We start from the raw sequence: 21,413 nt of genomic DNA on the forward strand, positions 1-21,413 counted from the left end.
TACCGGTTAGTTTGTATACTTTAATTGGAATGTGTGGTGAATCAGTATTATGCCCATCACTAGACAAGTGACTGGAGATCAGTGACACATGAGCCCTCTGTGTGATTATAGTAATAATATACACTAACCAACTCTCTTCACAGGCGAATCCTCCGTCTCATGATCGGGTGGAAGACTTGGCTTCACTGGTTTATCTCAATGAGGCTAGTGTACTGCACACTCTGCGGCAGCGCTACGGTGGGAACCTGATTCACACTTATGCAGGCCCAGCTATGGTTGTCATGAACCCCATGAGCTCTCCGTCTATATACTCTGAGAAGGTATGCATATTGGGCTGAAAATATTTTACATGGTATTAGTGCACATATTCTTCATTGCTTTGTAGGTAAGTCAGGTTACTTTTATTGGGGAAGATGTATTAAACCTGGCAAAGAGATAAAGTGGAAGGAGATAACGCAACAGCCAATCAGCTCCCAACTGTCATATTTCAAACACAGCTGATTGGCTGGTGCATTATCTCCTTCCACTTTATCTCCAGCATATCTGTTCGCCAGGATTAATACATCTTCCCCAATATGACCTAGGTGCTGTTTTGATGACCGGAGATATTTTCAGAGGTTTGCTGCAGTCCACATTAAATTGGGGATGTGATCTTTAAGGTGCCCATATACTAGGGCAAAAAAGACTGCATACTATCTTGCCACCTGGGAGGTTCCTTGCAGGCTCAAGTGGGCATCGCGGGCAACTTCTGCCCTCAGAGAAGTCGTCGTAATGTATTTAGATGATATTGCATATAGAAGCCTATGGGATTCTTTTTGATGAAATCCTCAGAAAGAGATTCAAGAGATGCATTACCCGTGGCCTGGTACAGGACGAAGGCCGCGCATGCACAGTAGGTCTCCCGGGTAGTCTGTACATTGCGAAGGACAGCTCTGATCGGAAGAGTGGTCTCAAAGTTATTCAAGCATATGGTGTTACAAATGCCACCATTTTATCTATCCTGGTTTTTGAATAGCTCCATCTACTGGCATTTTGAAGATTTGTGATTGTTAGTGGGTTAGACCAGTGGTTCCCAAACTTTCTTGTATCACGGTGCATATTCGTGACCAAATGCCAAGTATTTGGGGCTTTAAATGTGGCTATTATTTTTCAATGTTATAGGAATTAAATATTAGACGTGTTTTTTTCCCCAGAAATTAGTGTTCTAGATAAATATGCAGTGTGTAAAGCAGTAAGCCGTTTTATTAACGCATATAACTTCCACCTGCAGGCCTAAAAACACCTGCCCCATTAGTGCAATCTCTTTTCACACATGATTTAAGCAGAAGGCTCCCCAATGCCACCCATAAGGTGCGTACACACGGGGCGATATATCGCCCGGCAACATATTACCATGCGATATATCGTTCAATGCACCAGAGATGGTCGCTGATGAAAAGAAACCGCTGCCGGCGCTGCCGCAGAGGTAATCAGCTGGTCGCAGGAGCAAGCTCCTGCGACCAGCGATTAGAATGGGGCAGAAAACGGGAGCGCGATTGTTAAATCGCCGGCGCACACTCCCATCACTGGCAATATGGTTGCGATATTAGCAAACATCGCTGCCGTGTGTACACAGCTTTACAGTACAGGTTTTAAGGCTATCCATGAGCCCTGCTGGTTAAATCAAATTGACTAAGGTACTTATTCAGTCATCTGTGTTCGAGCATGGATAGTCTTAAAACTTGGAGTGTAATGGCGGAGTTTGGGAATCTCTGAATTAACACATTCTGCAGACCTATTAAACGAACCTTATTGGCTGAACTAAACTTATTCAAAACTTCTAGGTGCCTTATTAATAATGGGAAATGCATTTCCAGTTCAAGTCCCAACATTTTTATCTTAAATTAGGGAATTTTTTAAAACTTTTGCCCTCCGCAGGGGCTGCAATGAAATATTGTTAAGTCCTTTGGAGGGTTGATGTATCGTAATTTGCACGGCAAATAGCAAACCAATCATGCCCTGCCATAATGTTACTTGTTAAGAATATTGGACATTATCGAACAGGGCTTTTGGGATTTCCTGTTGGGAGTGAATTATTTACTAAAAGAACATGGGTAATAGACTAATTTAATGTAGATGTTCCCAAACACAGTCCTCAAGGCTCCCCAACGGTACAGTCTTCAAGTACAGTATGTCCATGACTTAGCACAGATTGTTAAATCAAATTGACTGGGGTACTTATTAAGTCACCTATGGCCAAGCATGGACATACTTAAAACCTGGACAGTCGGGGTGCCTTGGGGATTTAGGGTGCTCTGATTTAATGTTTTGTATTTTTATTACTTTATGCAGTTTGTTTTCTCCTTGGTCAGGAGAATTTTTGGAAATGATCTGGTCTCAGTAAAGCTACATTCTTAAAATGGCTGCCTTTATTATATATATTCAGTGTGGTTTATGTACAAAAAAAGGAAAAATTGTAGTATACTGTTTTTATAAGCACATTCAGAAAACGCCAATCAGCTCCTGGCTGTTGAGTTACAGGCTGGGTTTAAAAAGGGACATTTAGGAGCTGATTGGCCGGTGACAAAATACCGGGTACTTTATCACTTCTCTTTTAGATTCCTCACGTGACAGAGCTATCATTTAGGTGTAATTTCCAAAAATCACTCTGGAGCGGTTATATTTGTGGCAGTTGGAGTCCTGAAATACGTTCTATCTGAAAGTGTATCATGTTGTCTTTTCCATTTGCTCTTCATGTAGTACAATCTTAGGTCTCGGGGGACGCCATTTTTTCTGTTAAATTACCCTTCCATTCCAGCATTAGAGACCCCTTATTCCGTGAGCACAGAGACATCAATCTCCCTGGGTTTCATTAGAAATTTGCTCTGAAGTGAGATCCATCAGGGCAGTCCAGGCCATTCACATCCTGTCAGTTTTTTCACCCGTTTCCATGTTAAATGTCCATGTTGCCATGGCAACAAAATCCCCCCTGAGCGACACCGTGCAGGTACATTCAATCCTAATTATGGTCACAGTCAAGATTCCTAATAAAACCATCCCTTATCTTCCATCCGTTCTTTCAGCATTGAAAGCCATTTGTATAAAACGCTGAAAGCACTCTTGAAATTTAAACAGAGGATTGCGAGATCATTGAGCACATTTGCTTTCCGGTGACCTCCAGCCCTCTGTTATCCTGACGATTTTTACAGCTTTACCCACTTTAGATTAGCAAGAGCAGCACATTCATACGCTGTTATTCAAAGCCATTCCATTTATCACGTCCTAGGAGGATTATGAAAACATTCAGGTACCACACTCAATATCGTGGATTATTTCATTTCATGCAAATGTAAGTTTAAGCAGGAAGGTGATAATGCTTTTCTGTCAAAGTTAGAAAATTGGCGTAGGCTATAATGTAAATGCACTGCTTACCTGCAGCTTTTGACGTACTTGTGTGTGCCCTCCTGCAACTTTTACTTAATGCATAGAAAGCTTGAGATTTTTACAGCAAAGCAGTACATGACTCTAAACCAACGCTTTCATTTGGGGCTAATAGTTACAGGGACCTATGTTTAATTAGTCTGAAATTAGGAACAGAAGAATTCAAATTAAATGACACCTTCATACAAAAACCTGTTCTGGTTAGACATAGATGATAACAATACAGTTTAAATACTGGGGCTACAGTACCTGCTTTCCCCTGAATGGGTTTTCAAAACTTGACAAAATGTTGCAGCATAGCTGTTCCCTCCACTGCCTGGTCGGCCGACCTTTCCCATGGTACTGGGCAGAAGGGAAACGGCAGCCATTGTCCCTTCCATTCATCCCATAGTCATAATGTTCTGTGTTCCTGGGTATTATTAACCCATCATGTTATCTCCTTGCAGGTGATGCACATGTTCAAGGGATGTCGCAGAGAGGACACATCACCTCATATATATGGCGTGGCACAGGCTGCATACTGGAATATGCTAATGACTCGTCAGGATCAATCCATTGTCTTACTGGGGAGCAGTGGTTCCGGCAAAACCACAAGTTGCCAGCACCTTATCCAGTATCTTGCTACAGTGTCTGGCAGCACTGGAAAGATCCTCTCAGGTACGGCACGGTGTCAGTAATGGAGGCTGTCTTGTGCTACCAGCCCACTGACTTGCCGCAGGAGTCTGGCTCTGGTATTGTGTTCGATTGGCATATAAATGCTGCTTCATCTAGAATACAAGCCGATTGAATATAAACGGTCTTCTCCTAACTCTTACAAATGTCTATGTTCAAATTCACTGGCAGGAGATCAGATATTCGACTTTGTATGTAACATTGTGATCTACCTCACTACAAGCGGACGTCTGCCTCACTACAAGCTCTTTATCAGGCTTTTTAGGCTTGGAAACAGTGACGACTCCACAATGAAGCTGAACTCTGATATTGTTATGGTTCTGAAACCTCTCAATTCCTTTTGTAAAGAAACTTGGGTACTTGTTTCCTAGAATGGCGCCCAGATTTTCTACGTACGCAAACGTAGAGAAATCGCATTGCATCGCATGGGCCATTTTAGTTCCGCGTGATGCGATGCAATCCGATTTTTTAATGTAATTTATTCACTGCGCTGTGTGCCCCAGGGGATCGCAATGCACCTCCCGCAAAATCGCATGTGATCGCATGCGATTTTATAGGGTGTGCGATGCCATTACATTAGCTATACAATAATATCATTGTATGGCCTACAATGATGTATTACGCGCCCCCCCCCCCCCCCCCCCCACACTATCCACGCCACACCGAAGCGTGGCAAGCACAGCGAAATGCGTCCTCCGACGTTTTCATACCCCCACTATCCACGTCGGCGTGGAGTTGATTTTATATAGTGCAGCAAGCCACTGAGCCCGAAGTGTGGCGAGGGGACGCGGATTACTTTACATGTATTTCGCCGTGGATATTGGGGGTATGAAAAAGTCGGCAGACGCGTTCCGATGCCCCTCGCGGGGTTCGCTGTGCTCTCCACACTTCGGGTGGTGTGGATAGTGGGAGGGGGGGGGGGGGGGTGCGTAAAACCTCTTATTATGGCCTACAATCATATTATTGTATACCTAATGTAATGGCATCGCACACCCTATAAAATCGCGTTTGATTTTTCGGGAGATGCGATGCGATCCCTTGGGGCACACATGGCAGTGAATAAATTACATTAAAAAATCACATCGCATTGCACGTCACTAAAATGGCCCATGCGATGCGATTTCCCTAAGCAGAATAGCCCACTAAGCAAATAGCTTAGTGGGCGCTGTTCTAGGAAACAAGTACCGAAACTTGTTTTGATCAGACAAATGTGATAGGTACAGTGAAAGATTAGTAGACACAAAGCCCAAGTTTTGTTTTAATTCATTTGGACAAAAACGTTTAAATACAGTGTATAATTGACAACTTTTTTGGTCAAATAAAATAATACATTTTACACTGCAACATTACTATTGGCCACTAGAGGGCAGTGCTCTATAACTGTCATTAGCTGTTAGAAGTATTTTGAATACTAGGAAAGGTTATGAATGGGTTGTCTTTCAGCTTCTTCTGTTTATTCTATTTTGGGTTTGCTCAACTTTTTTTTAAATGTCCTTTTAGTGATATTCAAATGTAAATAGTTTGATAAATGATCCTATAATAAATATGAATATTTGTAAGGATTAGGTTGTATGCTGTAGTATCTCAGACGTTTTTAACGACACACAGATATTAAAGTCTGAATGATGATTGCATATTCTGGATAGCTTAGAAGCTTTGGAACCAGAGGGAGTTGCCTGCTTGTAGTGGGCCGTCGAGATGCCATAGGTAACACATGAAAAGGTTGACACGTGCAATATGTCGACATGGGTAAGGTCAGCATGAAAAAGGTAGACATTAATATTACATTTCTCTTTCGTCCATCCTGGCGACACAGCTCAACCATGGGATGTAGGAGGGTCCGCAGGAGCAAGGCACCTATGCTGACTTCTTTGATAGGCAGGCTCCTCCCTTCTGCATCCCAGAGTTCCTCAGTTCGTGTTAGGTGCCCACCGGAGTGGGTGCTGTGCTGGCTGGCTGCGGACTGCAGCCACTTTGTGTAGAGTAGCTAGGTGTTTTTTTATTTTATTAATTTTCACTAGTTAGTGCAGGCACAGTGTGTTACTTCCACAGGAGGTCTATACACACTGAGAGCGCAGCAGAGGCTGACAGAAGCGCGTCCTGTCAGCTCTCTGTGTGCAGAGAGACGCCATGTGAAGGGACGTGGTACACTTATACAGTGTCCATATCGACATGGACACAAAAAAACATGAAAAACTCATGTTGACCTTTATCATGTCGACCTATTGCCTGTGTTGACCCTGTTGACCTAAGGCATGTCAACCTTTTTATGTTTCTACCTATGGCCTGTCAACTAGTGGTCGACCTTCTTACTGTTGACCGTCAGGGCAGCCGAGAGGGGGAGGGGGAGCGGGTACTAATTACCCGGGCCCAGGCTTGCTGGAGGGGCCCTGCAGGGGCCCTGGTCCGACCCCTCCCTTCCCCCTCCGTCCCTCCCAGGTAGCAACAGCAGCACACACCTACAGCATGTGCTGTGCTGATAGCAGGCTCAGCATGAGCATCTCACTGACAGTATGAGAGGTCATGCTGAGCCTACTGTCAGCACAGTACATGCTATTGGTGTGAGCTGCTGCTGAGTGTAGAGTTTTCATTCACCCTCAGCCACACCTCCCACACTTAGACCATGTCCCCAAATTTTACCAGGGCCCGCCATTCCTCTTGGTTGTCCTGTTGACCCTATGACCCATATGGAGTTGTTATTTTGCCTCTGCACTATTTGGTTTGCTACTATTTGCAGAACCCACTGCATGGGGTGTGGCCACTAGGGGGCTCAGAGATGATATGCCATAAAGCCCAGTATAGGTCTGCACTTTGCTTGCATCGGCACCTGATCATGCCTAGAAGAGTAGAGCAAAGTCTTAAGATGATATAGGGCCTACACACATATTAAGGTATTTTCTAAGCGACTTTGCTTAGTTTGGCAAAGTTGCTTAGCAAATGCCCCTACATTGGTGTGTGTGTGTAGGGGCTATAGCGGCAGCAATGCGTGTCCCCGCCGCTGGCTGAGATTGATGAGCAGTGTCCACCAATATCGCCATGGCAAGGGTTCTCTCACCGGAGAACACTGGCGCTGTCAGCTCGCTCAGCACACAGAGGAGCAGAATGGCCCGACCTAGCTTAGCTAGGTCACCCCTACACACATCGGCATGTGTGTAGGGCCCATTAGATCGTCACTACCGAGCCATCTTCAATATATATATGTAGGGCAACGCCTACTCAACACTGAGTTGACAAATGAATAGCATATGCAGAAGTCAGTGCTTCTAAAATACATTTATTTGCCTATTAGTGTATTGAAAACTAATTTTTGTGGGAATACAATTCAAGAGTATCTTCTTGACTTTTGCAGCTGAAAAGTGGCAGGCTATGTACACCATCCTGGAGGCATTTGGCAATAGCAGCACGAGCCTGAATGGCAATGCCACGCGGTTCTCTCAGATCATTTCTCTGGACTTTGACCAGACAGGACAGGTGGCATCAGCATCCATACAGGTGAGAAGTATCTGTTATGAAGAGGTCAGGAATCTGCAGCTTACGATAAAAAGGCTTAATAGACCTAAGAGTAAGCATGGCAAATGTGCTTAGATTTGTAAACCTTTGTGGTAATTGTTGTAGCCTTCAGCACAGAAAGGATTAACATTGGATATACCAAGTAGCTTTTCAGAAGTGTGCGGGAGCAGGAATTAATTTCCATCTAGAAAATAATTTTCGCCATCACACAGCTACAATGATTGCAATAGTTTATGGAGAGCCATTTAATGCCCTGGGCAAATGCTAAGCTTGACCCTTTGTAAATGTCTGCTTACCCACCCAGCCACCGCTGGACTGCCCTCAGGGCCACCGTAGAATTGGATGTAAGATACACATTTCTGTACTTCTCATGCACAACAATTTATTTGAAATGCCCTTTTCGAAACATTCAAATGTAAAAGCGTATGTTGATTTTCATGCATCATAAACTCGGGCCTCTTATGTCTGCAGAGGCAGAATGGGGTACGAAAGAGTAAGCTGAATACAGTAAAGGGAAGAAATATATGTTACGTTATTCAGAGCTAGGGCTGGGAGGGTTGTGTTGTAGCTGAATGGAACGTGTTGCATGATCACGACACTCCTCTGGCATGCAAGTGTCTCTCTATACACTACAGCAGGCATGTCCAAACTATGGCCCTTCAGCTGTTGTGAAACTACAAGTCCCATCATGCCTTGTCACAGTTTTGCTATTAGGGAATGCTAAAACTATGGCAATGCATGCTGGGATGTGTTGTTTGACAACAGCTGGGGGACCACAGTTTGGACATGCCTGCACTACAGGGACTGCTGTTATTGCAGGTTATAGCATAAATGCACAAATCCAAATTAACATTCTATTGAGTTCAGTCTCCCAATATGGCCTTCAGATCTAATAATGTTGTGCACCTCTGGTCTAGAGGTACATGTATAATCGCGCGCATACGCAAACCCAACAACTTGTTTACTAGAGTCCTGGGTCCCATCTTGTTGTGCCTGAAGGAGTTGCATGTAATGCGGTTTCAGGCAACTGGAAAGTCTATGTGAAGATCAGCCTTTATTTGGAGTGAAATGCGTTTATGGGTCTGCAACAATAATGAGAGCATTCTAGATCAGCTCAGAACAGGTTAGCACTCAGTTTTCCTGCATTCAAGCGTCTACTCAGCCATTAGTGACCAGCAAAAGAGCATCTATGGATGATTCTGGATTGCACATGTTTCAAGGTTGCCCTATGTCAGCCGCAACTCAGTTTTCAGAATATCATGATCAGGAATTCTGTACATCTCGGAATCGGGCCTTTGGTCGCCAATACCACTGTTAGACAGAAAGCTCTGAAATTCCTGGCTTTTATACAGCATGTTCACATTCGTTGGTCCCAGCCTGACTCCCCCTTCATGTAGAAAAGCTAATTACCGGGTTAAAAATTTCTATCTGGTAATTTGCTGGTATTTCTTCTGTGTAATTGGTCAACCCGGGTCAAGAATCCCGTGCTTTTGACCCTGGTATATTCCAGGGTCACAGACCAGGGATTTACGACCTGGGTTGACCCTTTCACATAGAAAAAGGACCCGCGTTGAACGGCTAAGTACCAGGTAGAATTTTTGGTACTTGTTTCCTAGAACGGCCACAATCGTGAGTGATCGTGGCTCTTAATTAAGGGACACGATCCTCACGATGTGGCCGATTTTTTACAATTTTTTCACTTTGATTGACAGAAATCGGGTCAATCGGTCGGTCGCGACCAATTAAAATCGGCCGCGATGCGACCGACCGATTGACCCGATTTTTCCATAGACTTCAATGTTAAAAAAACTTTTAACATTGAAATCGGGAGGATCGCGTCGGTCTTGTGCCATTATAATGGCACAAGATGAGATGGACTTGATTAAGTCCATCTCACATAGGGTAAAATGATAAAAAAGGTGAAATGGCCCAATATGACCCATTTCACATTTTTTATGTGCCCGCCATGACCCCACGATAGACGTCAACCCGAAGCGTGGCGAGCGCAGCGAGCCCGCGAGGGGCGGCGGTGCGCGTCCTCCGACCTTTTCATTCCCCTACTATCCACTAGGGCGTGGAGTGAGAATAGAATAGTGTGGCGAGCGCAGCGAGCCACCGAGCCCGAAGCGTGGCGAGCGCAGCGAGCCCCGCGAGGGGACGCGTATACCTGTGAAGTTAGACGCGTCCCCTCGCGGGGCTCGCTGCGCTCGCCACGCTTCGGGCTCGGTGGCTCGCTGCGCTCGCCACACTATTCTATTCTCACTCCACGCCCTAGTGGATAGTAGGGGAATGAAAAGGTCGGAGGACGCGCACCGCCGCCCCTCGCGGGCTCGCTGCGCTCGCCACGCTTCGGGTTGACGTCTATCGTGGGGTCTAGCCCACTTAGTAACATTTGGGGGGGCAATTGAAACAAATCTGGTGAAAAAAAAAAAAAATCGGGTGAAAAATCGGTCGGTCGGATCGGTCGCATCGTATGCGACCAAATCGCATGCGATGCGATCGATCCGATTTTTTATCTTACGACCACAACGATCTAAATCGTTGTGGCCGTGCTAGGAAACAAGTACCGAATTTTTTAACATACTAACATATTTGCTTTTCTGTGTGAAGGGGGTATAACTGTTTTCATAGATTATTGGATTGGTGAAAGCTTCTGTGCGTAAAATAAACACTGACGATGGTGTGTGTTCCTGGGTTTCAGACAATGCTTTTGGAGAAACTCCGGGTGGCCAGACGTCCAGACAATGAAGCGTCCTTCAATGTTTTCTACTACCTCCTGGCTGGCGCAGATAGCACACTCCGGTAATTGAGCTTCTTCTATATGTATGATCCCGCTTTCAGTATGTATTTACAAAACATGACGTAATACCTGATCTGCACATGTGTGTGTTAATCCCATGATTTTAAATTTATCAGGTGACACTTTTAAATCTATACACTGGTCTCTTCTGAGGGGGAACAAGGTTCTGAATCCAGGTTCTGTGGACAAGGAGTGTGTATGAGTCTCAGAAATGACCACCGTGTTATGTACAGTTATTTGGGCCTTATGCTCTAATATGACCACTCAGTGTACAAGGCTCATTCACAAACGTGTTGGGTTATGCAACAAAGACTTAAACATAAACTTTGCAATGTTGTTTTCTATGTAAGCTCACATAATACAAAAGTACATCTTAATGCTCAGAAAGCTTTATTTTGTAATGCATCAACATACAGTGATGTCGTCTAAATGCGAATAAAACATTACAAATTACCCTTCCCGATGGCATTTTATACAGCCTCATCTCTATATATCTTATATTATGAAAGGCTAATGTCTCTCAGGGAAATTCAGGTATTTTGTATGCTGGCAGTCACTAGATGGCACCCAACAGATTCATTCAAGATTTGCTCTGTCCGGCTGCGCACAGCATCTGGTGTTGACATTACTATTAAGGTGCTGCAAACTAGTATAAAATAACACCCCTTTAAAGCACCTGTTCGTTCATTCAGGCTAATCTTAAAACCCACTGGATGGATATTTATGCAGTTTTTAATAACTTTATAGAGCATTTGTTGGAGGAAGGTTTAGGTATATGAAACATTAAACGGTACTCTTTACCTAGCACGGCGCCCACGATTTTGATCGTGGGCATCGCAGGTAAAAAAATCGCGAGCACTGAATGCACTAAAAATCGGGTCCGACGCGATGCCCGCGATTTCCCATAGGGAACAATGTTAAATGTCTCAATTGACCCTATTTTCATGTTCAATGCCTCAATTGACCCGATTTTTCCATAGGAAACAATGTTAAATGGCCCACAGAGGCCAAATAGCCACCCTGAAGTGTGAAATGGCCCCCACAATTGTTAACGCCACCCCACGATCAACGTCAACCCGAAGCGCGGTGAGCGCAGCGAGCCCGCGAGGGGCGGTGGTACGTGCCTTACGACCTTTTCATACCCCCACTATCCACGTCGGCGTGGAGTTGAGAATAGAATAGTGTGGCGAGCGCAGCGAGCCACCAAGCCCGAAGCGTGGCGAGCGCAGCGGATACCTTCACAGGTAAATGCGTCCCTTCGCGGGCTTCACAGGTATCCGCGTCCCCTCGCGGGGCTCGCCGCGCTTCGGGCTCGGTGGCTTGCTGCGCTCGCCACACTATTCTATTCTCAACTCCATGCCGACGTGGATAGTGGGGGTATGAAAAGGTTGTAGGACGCGTACCGCCGCCCCTCGCGGCCTCGCTGTGCTCGCCACGCTTCGGGTTCACGTTGATCGTGGGGTGGCGTTAACAATTGTGGGGGCCATTTCACACTTCAGGGTGCCTATTTGGCCTCTGTGGGCCATTTAACATTGTTTCCTATGGAAAAATCGGGTCAATTGAGGCATTGAACAGGAAAATCGGGTCAATTGAGACATTTAACATTGTTCCCTATGGGAAATCGCGTTGGTCGCGTCGCACCCGATTTTTTAGTGCATTCAATGCCCGCGATGGGCGCCGTGATAAGTAAAGAGTACCCATTAAACTATGACAAAGGAGAGCTCAGCAGTGACTATTTTAGTGACAATAGTGACATATCACTAAGAGAAAAATGGTGGTGCTCTACACTGCATGCAGTGGCCAAGAGGTTTCAGAATTCAGGAAATCATCACAGCTAATCCGTCACATATGTGCCACTCCCTACTCCCCCATCTCACCTTAATGCTCCTTCTTCACTTGCATTCATGAGTTATCAGTACGGCAATTTTTTTCCCATGAGTACCTCTGATGGGTACTTCACCATATCCACCTCTCATCTCCCTTCCCATATGTACCACTGCTTCTTGCCTCACCAAGTGTGTCTCTGATCCCCCTCCCCATGAGTACCTCTGACGGGTACTTCACCATATCCACCTCTCATCTCCCTTCCCATATGTACCACTGCTTCTTGCCTCACCAAGTGTGTCTCTATTGTCTCTAGGAACATAGTTTGTAACATCATTTGTACAGTGCATCCAGGAAGTATTCAGAGCGCTTCACTTTTACAGTATTTTATTATGTTACAGCCTTATTCCATAATGGAATAAATTAATTTCCACCCTCAAAATTAATGTAACCCAGAATGACAACGTGTAAAAAAAAATTCTGGAGATTTTTTGCAAATTGATTAAAAATAAAAAACTAAGAAATCACATGTAAATGATTGCTTTCGGATGCTCTGACGGATTTCAACTGTGCAAATCTGAATAGCAGAAACTGTGTAATTTATTGCTGCATGTACCAATGTGGACCTGATTGTTTTAAAAGTTCTATTAAAAGCCGTTAAATTTCCATTATTCTCCAGGACAGAGCTTCATCTCAACCACTTGGCTGACAGCAATGTGTTTGGTCTTACTCTTCTATCCAAGGTAAGCAGTGACTCAAACAGCATCACTTATAACGCTACAGGCTCATGTTACTAGTATAACCACACCCAGAACAGCCAACAATGCGGCAGCGTTTGTGTTCAGATATACATTTTTGCATGTAAACCCATCCCAACAAACCTACTTTTGACTCCTGTAATTAACAAAGGCATTTGGCACATGTTTGCTTTATAGTAATCAAATATTTAATGGACATCAGGGAGGCCTGTGGCCATCTCTTCTAAGGACATCTATTCAAAGAATAGCATAAACTTAAATAAGAACGTCAATGTTATTTGGATGTTAAACCGAAGGAAAACAAATTATCCAACAACGGATCACTGAAGAAATTTTTAACAACAAAGGACAATTACCTTCCCCTCTCAACATGCATCTCCTGACTGTGTAACCTGGACTCTCGGCACTAGATCTGATCTATTAGAAACGTTCCAAGTTTCCAGCAATTGTTGGTATTTATCTCTGCTCATTGGCCCTTATTCTGATTGAGTTGGACGGCTGCGTGTGCGGTTGGACGGCCGATGTATTGTGTTTGCGCATGTTCAGAGGCGTTTCTGCGCATGTGCGAACACCGCGCACGTCCGAATACGGCGTGAATTCCGTACAGAAAACGATCAGTCGGAACAATCTGAGCAGGGGGTGGAGAGGGGAGTGAAGGGCTGTTTGGGCTCATTACCAGGGAGTTCCCATGAAAACGATGGGCGTATGTATGGTAATCCGGCCATGATGCACGTGTGGGGGCGGACAGCTGACAGCCGGATGCCAGCTGCCCGCCATATCCCTGCTTTCGTACAGAGAAATGTCTGAGTGGTCTGGAGCACTCGGAGCTGTCTGACTGCTCTGTCCATCATTCGATGGTTGGCGACCATCGGAGGATGGGGGAGGTTCCCACAGATGGGGGAGGTGTTCACATGAAACATCCACTCGTGGTCCGTTCGCTTGGCGTCTTACCGCATTTGGACGGCGTAAGAGATCCGTACAGTAGGCGGGGCTAAGAACACTAAATGGCAGTCCGAGTCAACTAGAATAAGGGCCATTGTACAAACCTTTCATTACACATAATACCCCTAAGTCATTTAACTTTTACCTTCTAATAGTAATATTAGCCTTATAACTGACATGACGCTTGCCAAACTATTCTTTTTTTCATATCATGTCATTCAAACTCTACTTATCCTACACTACCCCTACAACTATCCTCTCTGTGTACTTTTCTGCTTCCATTATTTACTCCCCTCTTCTTAACACTCATGAGCTTTTTAGTTACTTCTCTACATGCACTTTAACGTCCAAAACTTGTCACAACACAAAATATTCACAAACCTTTATTTAGCTCTTCTGCTTTTATTAGCTGGTGATATACCCACAAATCCAGGCCCCAACCACCTGCCCCACTCACATTCAGCTGAGTCAAAACATTATAGAAATCCAGCTAACCTCATAAATATCACATGTCTGCCGTCACCCTCCAAGTCACTAAATTGTGCCTTATTGAATGCACGCTCTATTTGCAACAAATTTACATCAGTCCACGACCTCTTCATATCTGGCAACTTCAATCTGCTGGCTATTACAGAAACTTGGCTCACACATTTAGACAAGGCCTCCCCTGCAGCACTGTCACATGGTGGTTTGCACTTCACACCCACCACCAGGCCTGGTAAAAGTAAAGGATTGGGTGTTGGAATATTACTGTCCCAATTGTGCACATACACAGTGCTACCACTGGTTCCATCACATTCACAACATTTGATGTTCACTCTATCAGGGGTTTCACCCCTTTCTCTCTACGTCCACCTGTGCTTCCCGAAACATTAATTCACTGTTTAAACCTTCAGATGAGCTATTGGTACCACAGTTAAAACGGGGGCAAAATATACTGCATACGTTATTTGAACATAATTTTGTTTACCCATAATCTACGTTTAAGATTATATATTATTACCTGTCCTAGGTATCTTTAATACACCGCAGTCAAATAAGGGAACACCACCCTTTTACTATTATATTTCCCTTCAAACGATTCCTAGTCAAAAGAGCTAACTGCCAGACTAAGCACATCCTCATAATTTGAGTTCTAGTGTGAAAAAACTTCTATGTCAAATATATTGAACCCCACGTGATAGTTCCACTTTACAAGAACTCATCTTTTTTTGTTCGCATTGCATGGCATCTATTTTTGCCAAGCTCACTGCAATCAATGTTTGTTTTGTTTTTATCTGTTTTCATTGTTTGTTGGACATCCACCAGTGTGTCAGTCCAAGAATATCTTATGGAATAAAATTAAAAGTTAAGTTTTAATAATCTATCATATTTCAAAGAGTGCCCCACAAAAAGAGTCCACTTTCCCTCTCCTCCCTCTTTTGGTTCTCATCCTACCTATCTAATCGCTCTTTCAGTGTTCGTTTCTCTGATTCTACCTCCTCCTCACAACCTCTGTCCATTGGAGTACCACAAGGCTCAGTCTTAGGTCCTCTACTTTTCTCAATCTATACCTCCTCACTTGGAAAACTAATCAACTCTTTTGGATTTCAGTATCTTCTGTACACTGACGATACTGAAATCTATCTATCCTCCATTGAATTGTCACCATCAGTATTGCTCCGTGTCTCTGAATGCCTTTCTGTCGTTTCATCTTGGATGTCCTCTCGCCACCTCAAACTCAACATTTCCAAAACAGAAACAGAATTAATTATATTCCCACCAGCCAAGTGTAGTTACCAACCTGATATCTCTATCACTGTTGAGAACACAACAATCAATCCTACTCCACAAGCTTGCTGCCTATGGGGTCATCCTCGACTCTGAACTGTCCTTTATTCCTCACATTCAGTCGGTCTCTAAATCATGTTACATGCATCTAAAAAACATATCCAAAATTTGTCAGTAACTTACACAAGACACTGCAAAACTCTAATCCATGCACTCATTATCGGAGGAATATATTAATATACATCTCCGACCCTCGCAGCCCAGCCACAGCGATGGTAGCGCATATGTATTAACATATGCTGCTAGCATCGCAATGCGGTGACGGAGCCCCTCCGCGATACCGGGGGTCTCCGTCACCTCGCTGGGCACCTCCTCCTCCCCTCATGCCGGGACAGCTAAGCAGACTGTCCCCGGCGCCCCCTCCTCCCCCCTGCAGCCGGAAGGATGTCTGGCTGCATTGCTAGGGGGAGGAGGGGTTTACCTTCTGGGGCCAGGAGGACTTGCAGGAATTTAAGCCAGGGGCAGGGGGAGAGGGGGGTCGGCAGAGGTGGCAGGTTTGCGACGGGCGGCGATAGAAGCCCAGAGGCTTCTATAGGGTATCGCCACCCAAAGGGGATGACGCGGCGGCCGGGTATTCGTACATGAGAAAATGCGGTAAAACCCTCGTAAACGGGGGTTTCACCGCATTCTTAGCTTAGTACATCCCGCCCTTAATCATGCATTGATTATTGCAATAGCCTCTTTACCAGTCTTCCTAAGAAAAGACTCTCGCCACTACAATCCATTTTGAATGCAGCTGCGAGGCTGAGCTACCTGGCTTGACGTTCAATTTCTGCTGATCTGCTGTTAGTCCCTCCATTGGTTGCCTGTATATTCCTGTATTCAATATAAAATACTTCTACTTACATACAAAGACATTACTCTGACTACAGCGACTTATATTTCTTCACTTATCTCAAAATATATCCCCGCCTGACCTCTCTGCTCTGCACAAGATCTGCGCTTCGCTCCCACTTGAAGGATTTTTGATGGGCAGCACCCACCTTATGGAATGCCCTTCCTTGTACATTGACTCTCCTCTAGCCTCCAAACTTTCAAGTGTTCTCTGAAAACTCACCTCTGCAGGCAAGCTTAAAATATTCAGGAACCCCCACACAACCTCCTGTAGCATTCATATCTAATTACATCCCATCAGGACTCTCTTTTAATCTGATGGGACTGCCATGCTATGGAATCCTATCCTTATGTATCCCTCCTATTATCCCTATAGATTGTAAACTTGCGAGCAGGGCCCTCCTACCTCTATGTCGGTTTGTTTCTACCCAGTTTGTTTAATCACTGTTGTTTCCAATTGTAAAGCACAATGAAATATGCTGTGCTATATAAGAAACTGTAAATAAATAATAACTTCTTGAAAGTAACAATAGTTCAATATAGTTAAACAATTCACCCTCTTTATATTGCATTCTTTATATTTCGGCTGACGATTGTATTATAAGATGGTGAATTTATATATAGGGTGACATATAGTTGATTATAATAACTAACTTTTGTTAGTAATAGACACCTGTGGTTGGAAGGAGGTGTGTTCTTTATGAATTGAGAGCTTTTGTCGCTCTTCGGTGTAGACGTATTTGGGCCATGGTGTTACTATGTGAAGTGATGGTCACAAATTCATCAAATGAGTTTAAGATGCCATTATTACCAGAAATTGTGTCTCTCGGTATAATGATTAGGTGACATTATTAGGCTGCATGATCCAGGAAGATAATCTAGGTTCCACTTTTGGGGGCCAGAAAATAATCCCCCCTCTCCCTCTAGGGACTGATAACTGCTTTTTCTGAAGTTCTTTTGTTGCCTCCAGCAAGCACAGTACTGATTTTAAACTGTTTTAATCTTATTTTCCCCAGTCTTGAAGGTAACAGGCACTTTCCGTAAACACTGTATTTTAAGCAGGGTTGTTTACTTTTGTTGCCCTCAGATTATATGGCATTAAAGGTAAATTCAGTTACCTGCGAGGTTGCAATAAGAGAACACTGTGGTGATTACCTAAGCATCTGCTCTTTCCTTTGCAGTCCTTAGAGGTGCAATAAAAAAATAAAAATAAACCTGGGTACTTGTGTACTTTCACGGCTCCCATCGCATGCCATTGCATGCCATATGTAGTGGCATGCGATGGCATGCCATGTGATTTTCCCGTGGTTTTGTGCAGTTTTTATAAAATCGCATACGATCGCATGAGATCGCATGCGATCTGATGCGATGCGATGCAATGTCATTTTTCACAGAAATTATGGACATGAGTTGACATCATGTAAAATGCACCCCAAATGTCATTTTTCACACTGTACCACCCCCACTATCAACGCCAACCCGAAGCGTGGCGAGCGGCGGCGGTACGCGTCCTACGACCTTTTCATACCCCCACTATCCACGTCGGCGTGGAGTTGAGAATGGAAAGTGTGGCGAGCCACGAGCCCCGCAAGGTGACGCGGATACCTTCACAGGTATCCGTGTCCCCTCGCGGGCTTCACAGGTATCCGTGTCCCCTCGCGGGGCTCGGTGGCTCGCTGCGCTCGCCACACTTTCTATTCTCAACTCCATGCCGACGTGGATAGTGGGGGTATGAAAAGGTCGTAGGACGCGTACCGCCGCCCCTCGAGGGCTCGCTGCGCTCGCCACGCTTCGGGTTGGCGTTGATAGTGGGGGTGGTACAGTGTGAAAAATGACATTTGGGGTGCATTTTACATGATGTCAACTCATGTCCATAATTTCTGTGAAAAATGACATCGCATCAGATCGCATGCGATCTCATGCGATCGCATGCGATGCAATTTTTCCCTGAACGATGCACATCGTGGGAGCCGTGAAAGTACACAAGTACCTAAACCTGTTTTTTTTCCTGTAATTACCACTATGGGGGTATGCATTTGGTGCAGATTTTTCACCTAGTCGAAAAATCGCCACTTTTTTAGGTTTTTAGGGCAAATTTCAATTCACCTTCTTAAATAAAAGTGGCAATTTTTCACCTAGGCGAAAAATCTGGCACGAGTAAAAAATACGTAAATCAAGCATGGGTGAAAAATGACTAAAAATTGGACGACAATGTTCTATAATATCAGCAAAATAGTCCAGTTTTTTCGCCAATGGGACTAATTTATATTCCCATATGTGTGCATCAGCCACACATCATGGTACTGTAGGCTTACTTACTTGAAACTCCCCAAATATCTTCATCACAGTACAGCCAATTTGTCGCACCTTATAAAAAATTAAAAAAAACATGATTTTTTTGGGGAAACGTTGATTTTAAAATCTATGTCCATGATGCCGCCTGTTCTACCGTTGTACACCATTATAATATTACACAATGGTTAAACAAAACAATCACACAAGGTATACAGAAGGTAAAATGTGTGACAGACTTGTATTACTGAGTTATACCCCCATTTGTTTCCGAGGTTTCTAGGCTTTGGTATACCCTTCACTGTTTTCGTCACTCTGTAATATTTCCATCTTATATGCAGGCTGAGGATAAGCAGAAGTCCGCACAGCTGTTCAGCAAACTGCAAGCAGCCATGAAAATTATGGGCATTTCCAATGAGGAGCAAAAGGCGTTTTGGTTAATACTTGGAGCCATTTACCACCTGGGATCAGCTGGAGCCACCAAAGGTACAAATATATGTCATTACTGGACAGAGGCTGAGTGCTCGATCATTTTGTGTATTTCAGGAAGCACCATATAGAAATGTGATACTGTCTTTGTTTTTGTGCATGTCTCAATGTTGTTTTTGTAAGCGCGTTATGGATTAATCACCTTCACAGCCTTTATATCCTTGCAGCGGCTCATTATAAAATAGTGCTGCAAATTGTGATTGCAGAAAACATATGGAAATAAAAATAACAGATCTTCTACTTGATTATACGATGTACAAACGATGGTTATCTGGAGAAAATTGCTAAAACAAAAAAGCCAATCCAGTATGTGCTAGATGGGAGATAACAGTAATCCAGATTAATTGTTACGTTTTAGAAAAGCACAAATAATTCCCCAAGCACACTTCTGTATATCGGTAAGAAGAGCTACGCTCTATATGTAAATGAATACAGAAATCTTATTTATACACGTTTTCAAAATGAGTGATAAGCCAAGAGTGATCCTAGTGCTAATCAGTGTCCGCTCCTGCACTGGGTCATGCATTAGAATTTGGGGGGCAGGTAAGAACCACTCGGCCCATCTAGTCTAGTGTTTTTTAAATTAATTTACTATTTGTTAACCCAAGCCTGCATTATGGCACATGGGTGTAGTATAGGGTTCCGACAGTCAGGATCCCGACAGTCATTAGCCAGACATCGGGATCCCGACTGGCCGGACTCAGACAGCTACGCTCGCCACCTATTCTATTCTCCCTCGTGGGGGGTCGTGGACCCCCATGAGGGAGAATAGCCGGTGGCCATCGGGAACACGCCTGTCAGTGTTTTAAAAGTCGGGATCCCGACGTCGGGTAAATGACTGTCGGGATCCCGACGTCGGGTAAATGACTGTCGGGATCCGGACTGTCGGGACACGAGTCCGGCACCCAAGGACCATCACTTTGTGCCAGTAACTATGCCAACATCATTTTGTAACTAGGGCTTTTAGAATTACTGAAAACCCAGAATACCAGGATTGATTGAAAGAAAAGAGATAAAAATAATAATTAATGACATATTTTTATCTCTTTATAACATTATTAGTGGCTTAACATTTGTGTTTCCAGTGCTAGCTACTGCTTCTACTCCCTATCTCATCCCTTCTGTCCACTTTAACCCTCCCATCTCTTCCCTTTTCTCCCTGCTAGCCTTCTACCTGATTGGCTGGTATTGTATCTAGACAGAGCCAACATAGAGCCTGAGTCAGACCGGTTCCCTAGGTTCTGTATATTCGCAGCCGGCAAACCGGTAAATGCCATCCTTATCCCCTCACTAGCATGCGAGAGAATGTGTACACTAACACATCCACTAGCATGTGGACACTAGCATGAGAAATCTTTCTTTGGTCCTCACCATCAAACGAGTTCTCTTGCCCCATAGTACTACAGTAGAAGTCCTCCTGCAATGGCTTCCTGGGAGCCGGTTATTGAAGTTCCCATCAAAGTGTTCAGAACTATCTGTGAATACTGATGTTTATGTCAGACCACCTGCTGCCATGCTGTGTGTTTTTTTACATTATGTGATTTTCAGCCATTTTGTAATTCTGTTGTTTTATTAAATCACTGTCAGAAGATCTCCTTACTAGAACAGCTTGTAGTGTTACCACATAGTACGTCACTTCTGCTGCGTTGTGTCCATGTCACATTTTTTAATATACAGTAATTGGAACACTGAATATTTCCATGGTCTCCCATTTGTAGCCTGAATACGTGTAATTACAACCATGTTACACTCTCAGTAGTGAGTGGTATGTCTCGGGTAAATGACATCACTGCTGCTAGTATACATACATATGTTTTTTGTCATACATGTCATGAAATGGGAAGTTACAGTATGTGTATACGCTCATGTACTAAGTGCACTATGCATTGTCATATTAATTAGGTTTTATGCATTTACCATGTGGAAATGCACATAACCTGCCTCGGTGTATGGGCACTTGGAAAGACTGCCACAAATAAACATTTATATATTTATTTACAGTTTCTTATATAGCGCAGCAGATTCTTTTGCGCTTTACAATA

At 44.0% G+C, this 21,413-nt stretch overlaps 1 protein-coding gene across 13 annotated transcripts in view; it reads left to right on the forward strand.

Annotated features, from left to right (window-relative positions):
* The window catches only part of MYO18A (myosin XVIIIA), a 315,102-nt gene that overhangs the window by 115,910 nt on the left and 177,779 nt on the right, over positions 1-21,413 (forward strand). For all 13 annotated transcript variants that reach the window (XM_083172333.1, XM_083172334.1, XM_083172336.1 and 10 more), the window contains 6 exons: positions 144-320; positions 3,867-4,077; positions 7,442-7,584; positions 10,304-10,404; positions 12,906-12,969; positions 19,224-19,368. In XM_083172333.1, coding sequence (XP_083028459.1) covers positions 144-320; positions 3,867-4,077; positions 7,442-7,584; positions 10,304-10,404; positions 12,906-12,969; positions 19,224-19,368 — 841 coding nt within the window. The remainder of the gene's footprint in view (positions 1-143; positions 321-3,866; positions 4,078-7,441; positions 7,585-10,303; positions 10,405-12,905; positions 12,970-19,223; positions 19,369-21,413) is intronic.

This window comes from Crinia signifera, chromosome 2, assembly GCF_055691185.1.
Source record: "Crinia signifera chromosome 2, ASM5569118v1, whole genome shotgun sequence".
Taxonomy (NCBI): Eukaryota; Metazoa; Chordata; class Amphibia; order Anura; family Myobatrachidae; genus Crinia; species Crinia signifera.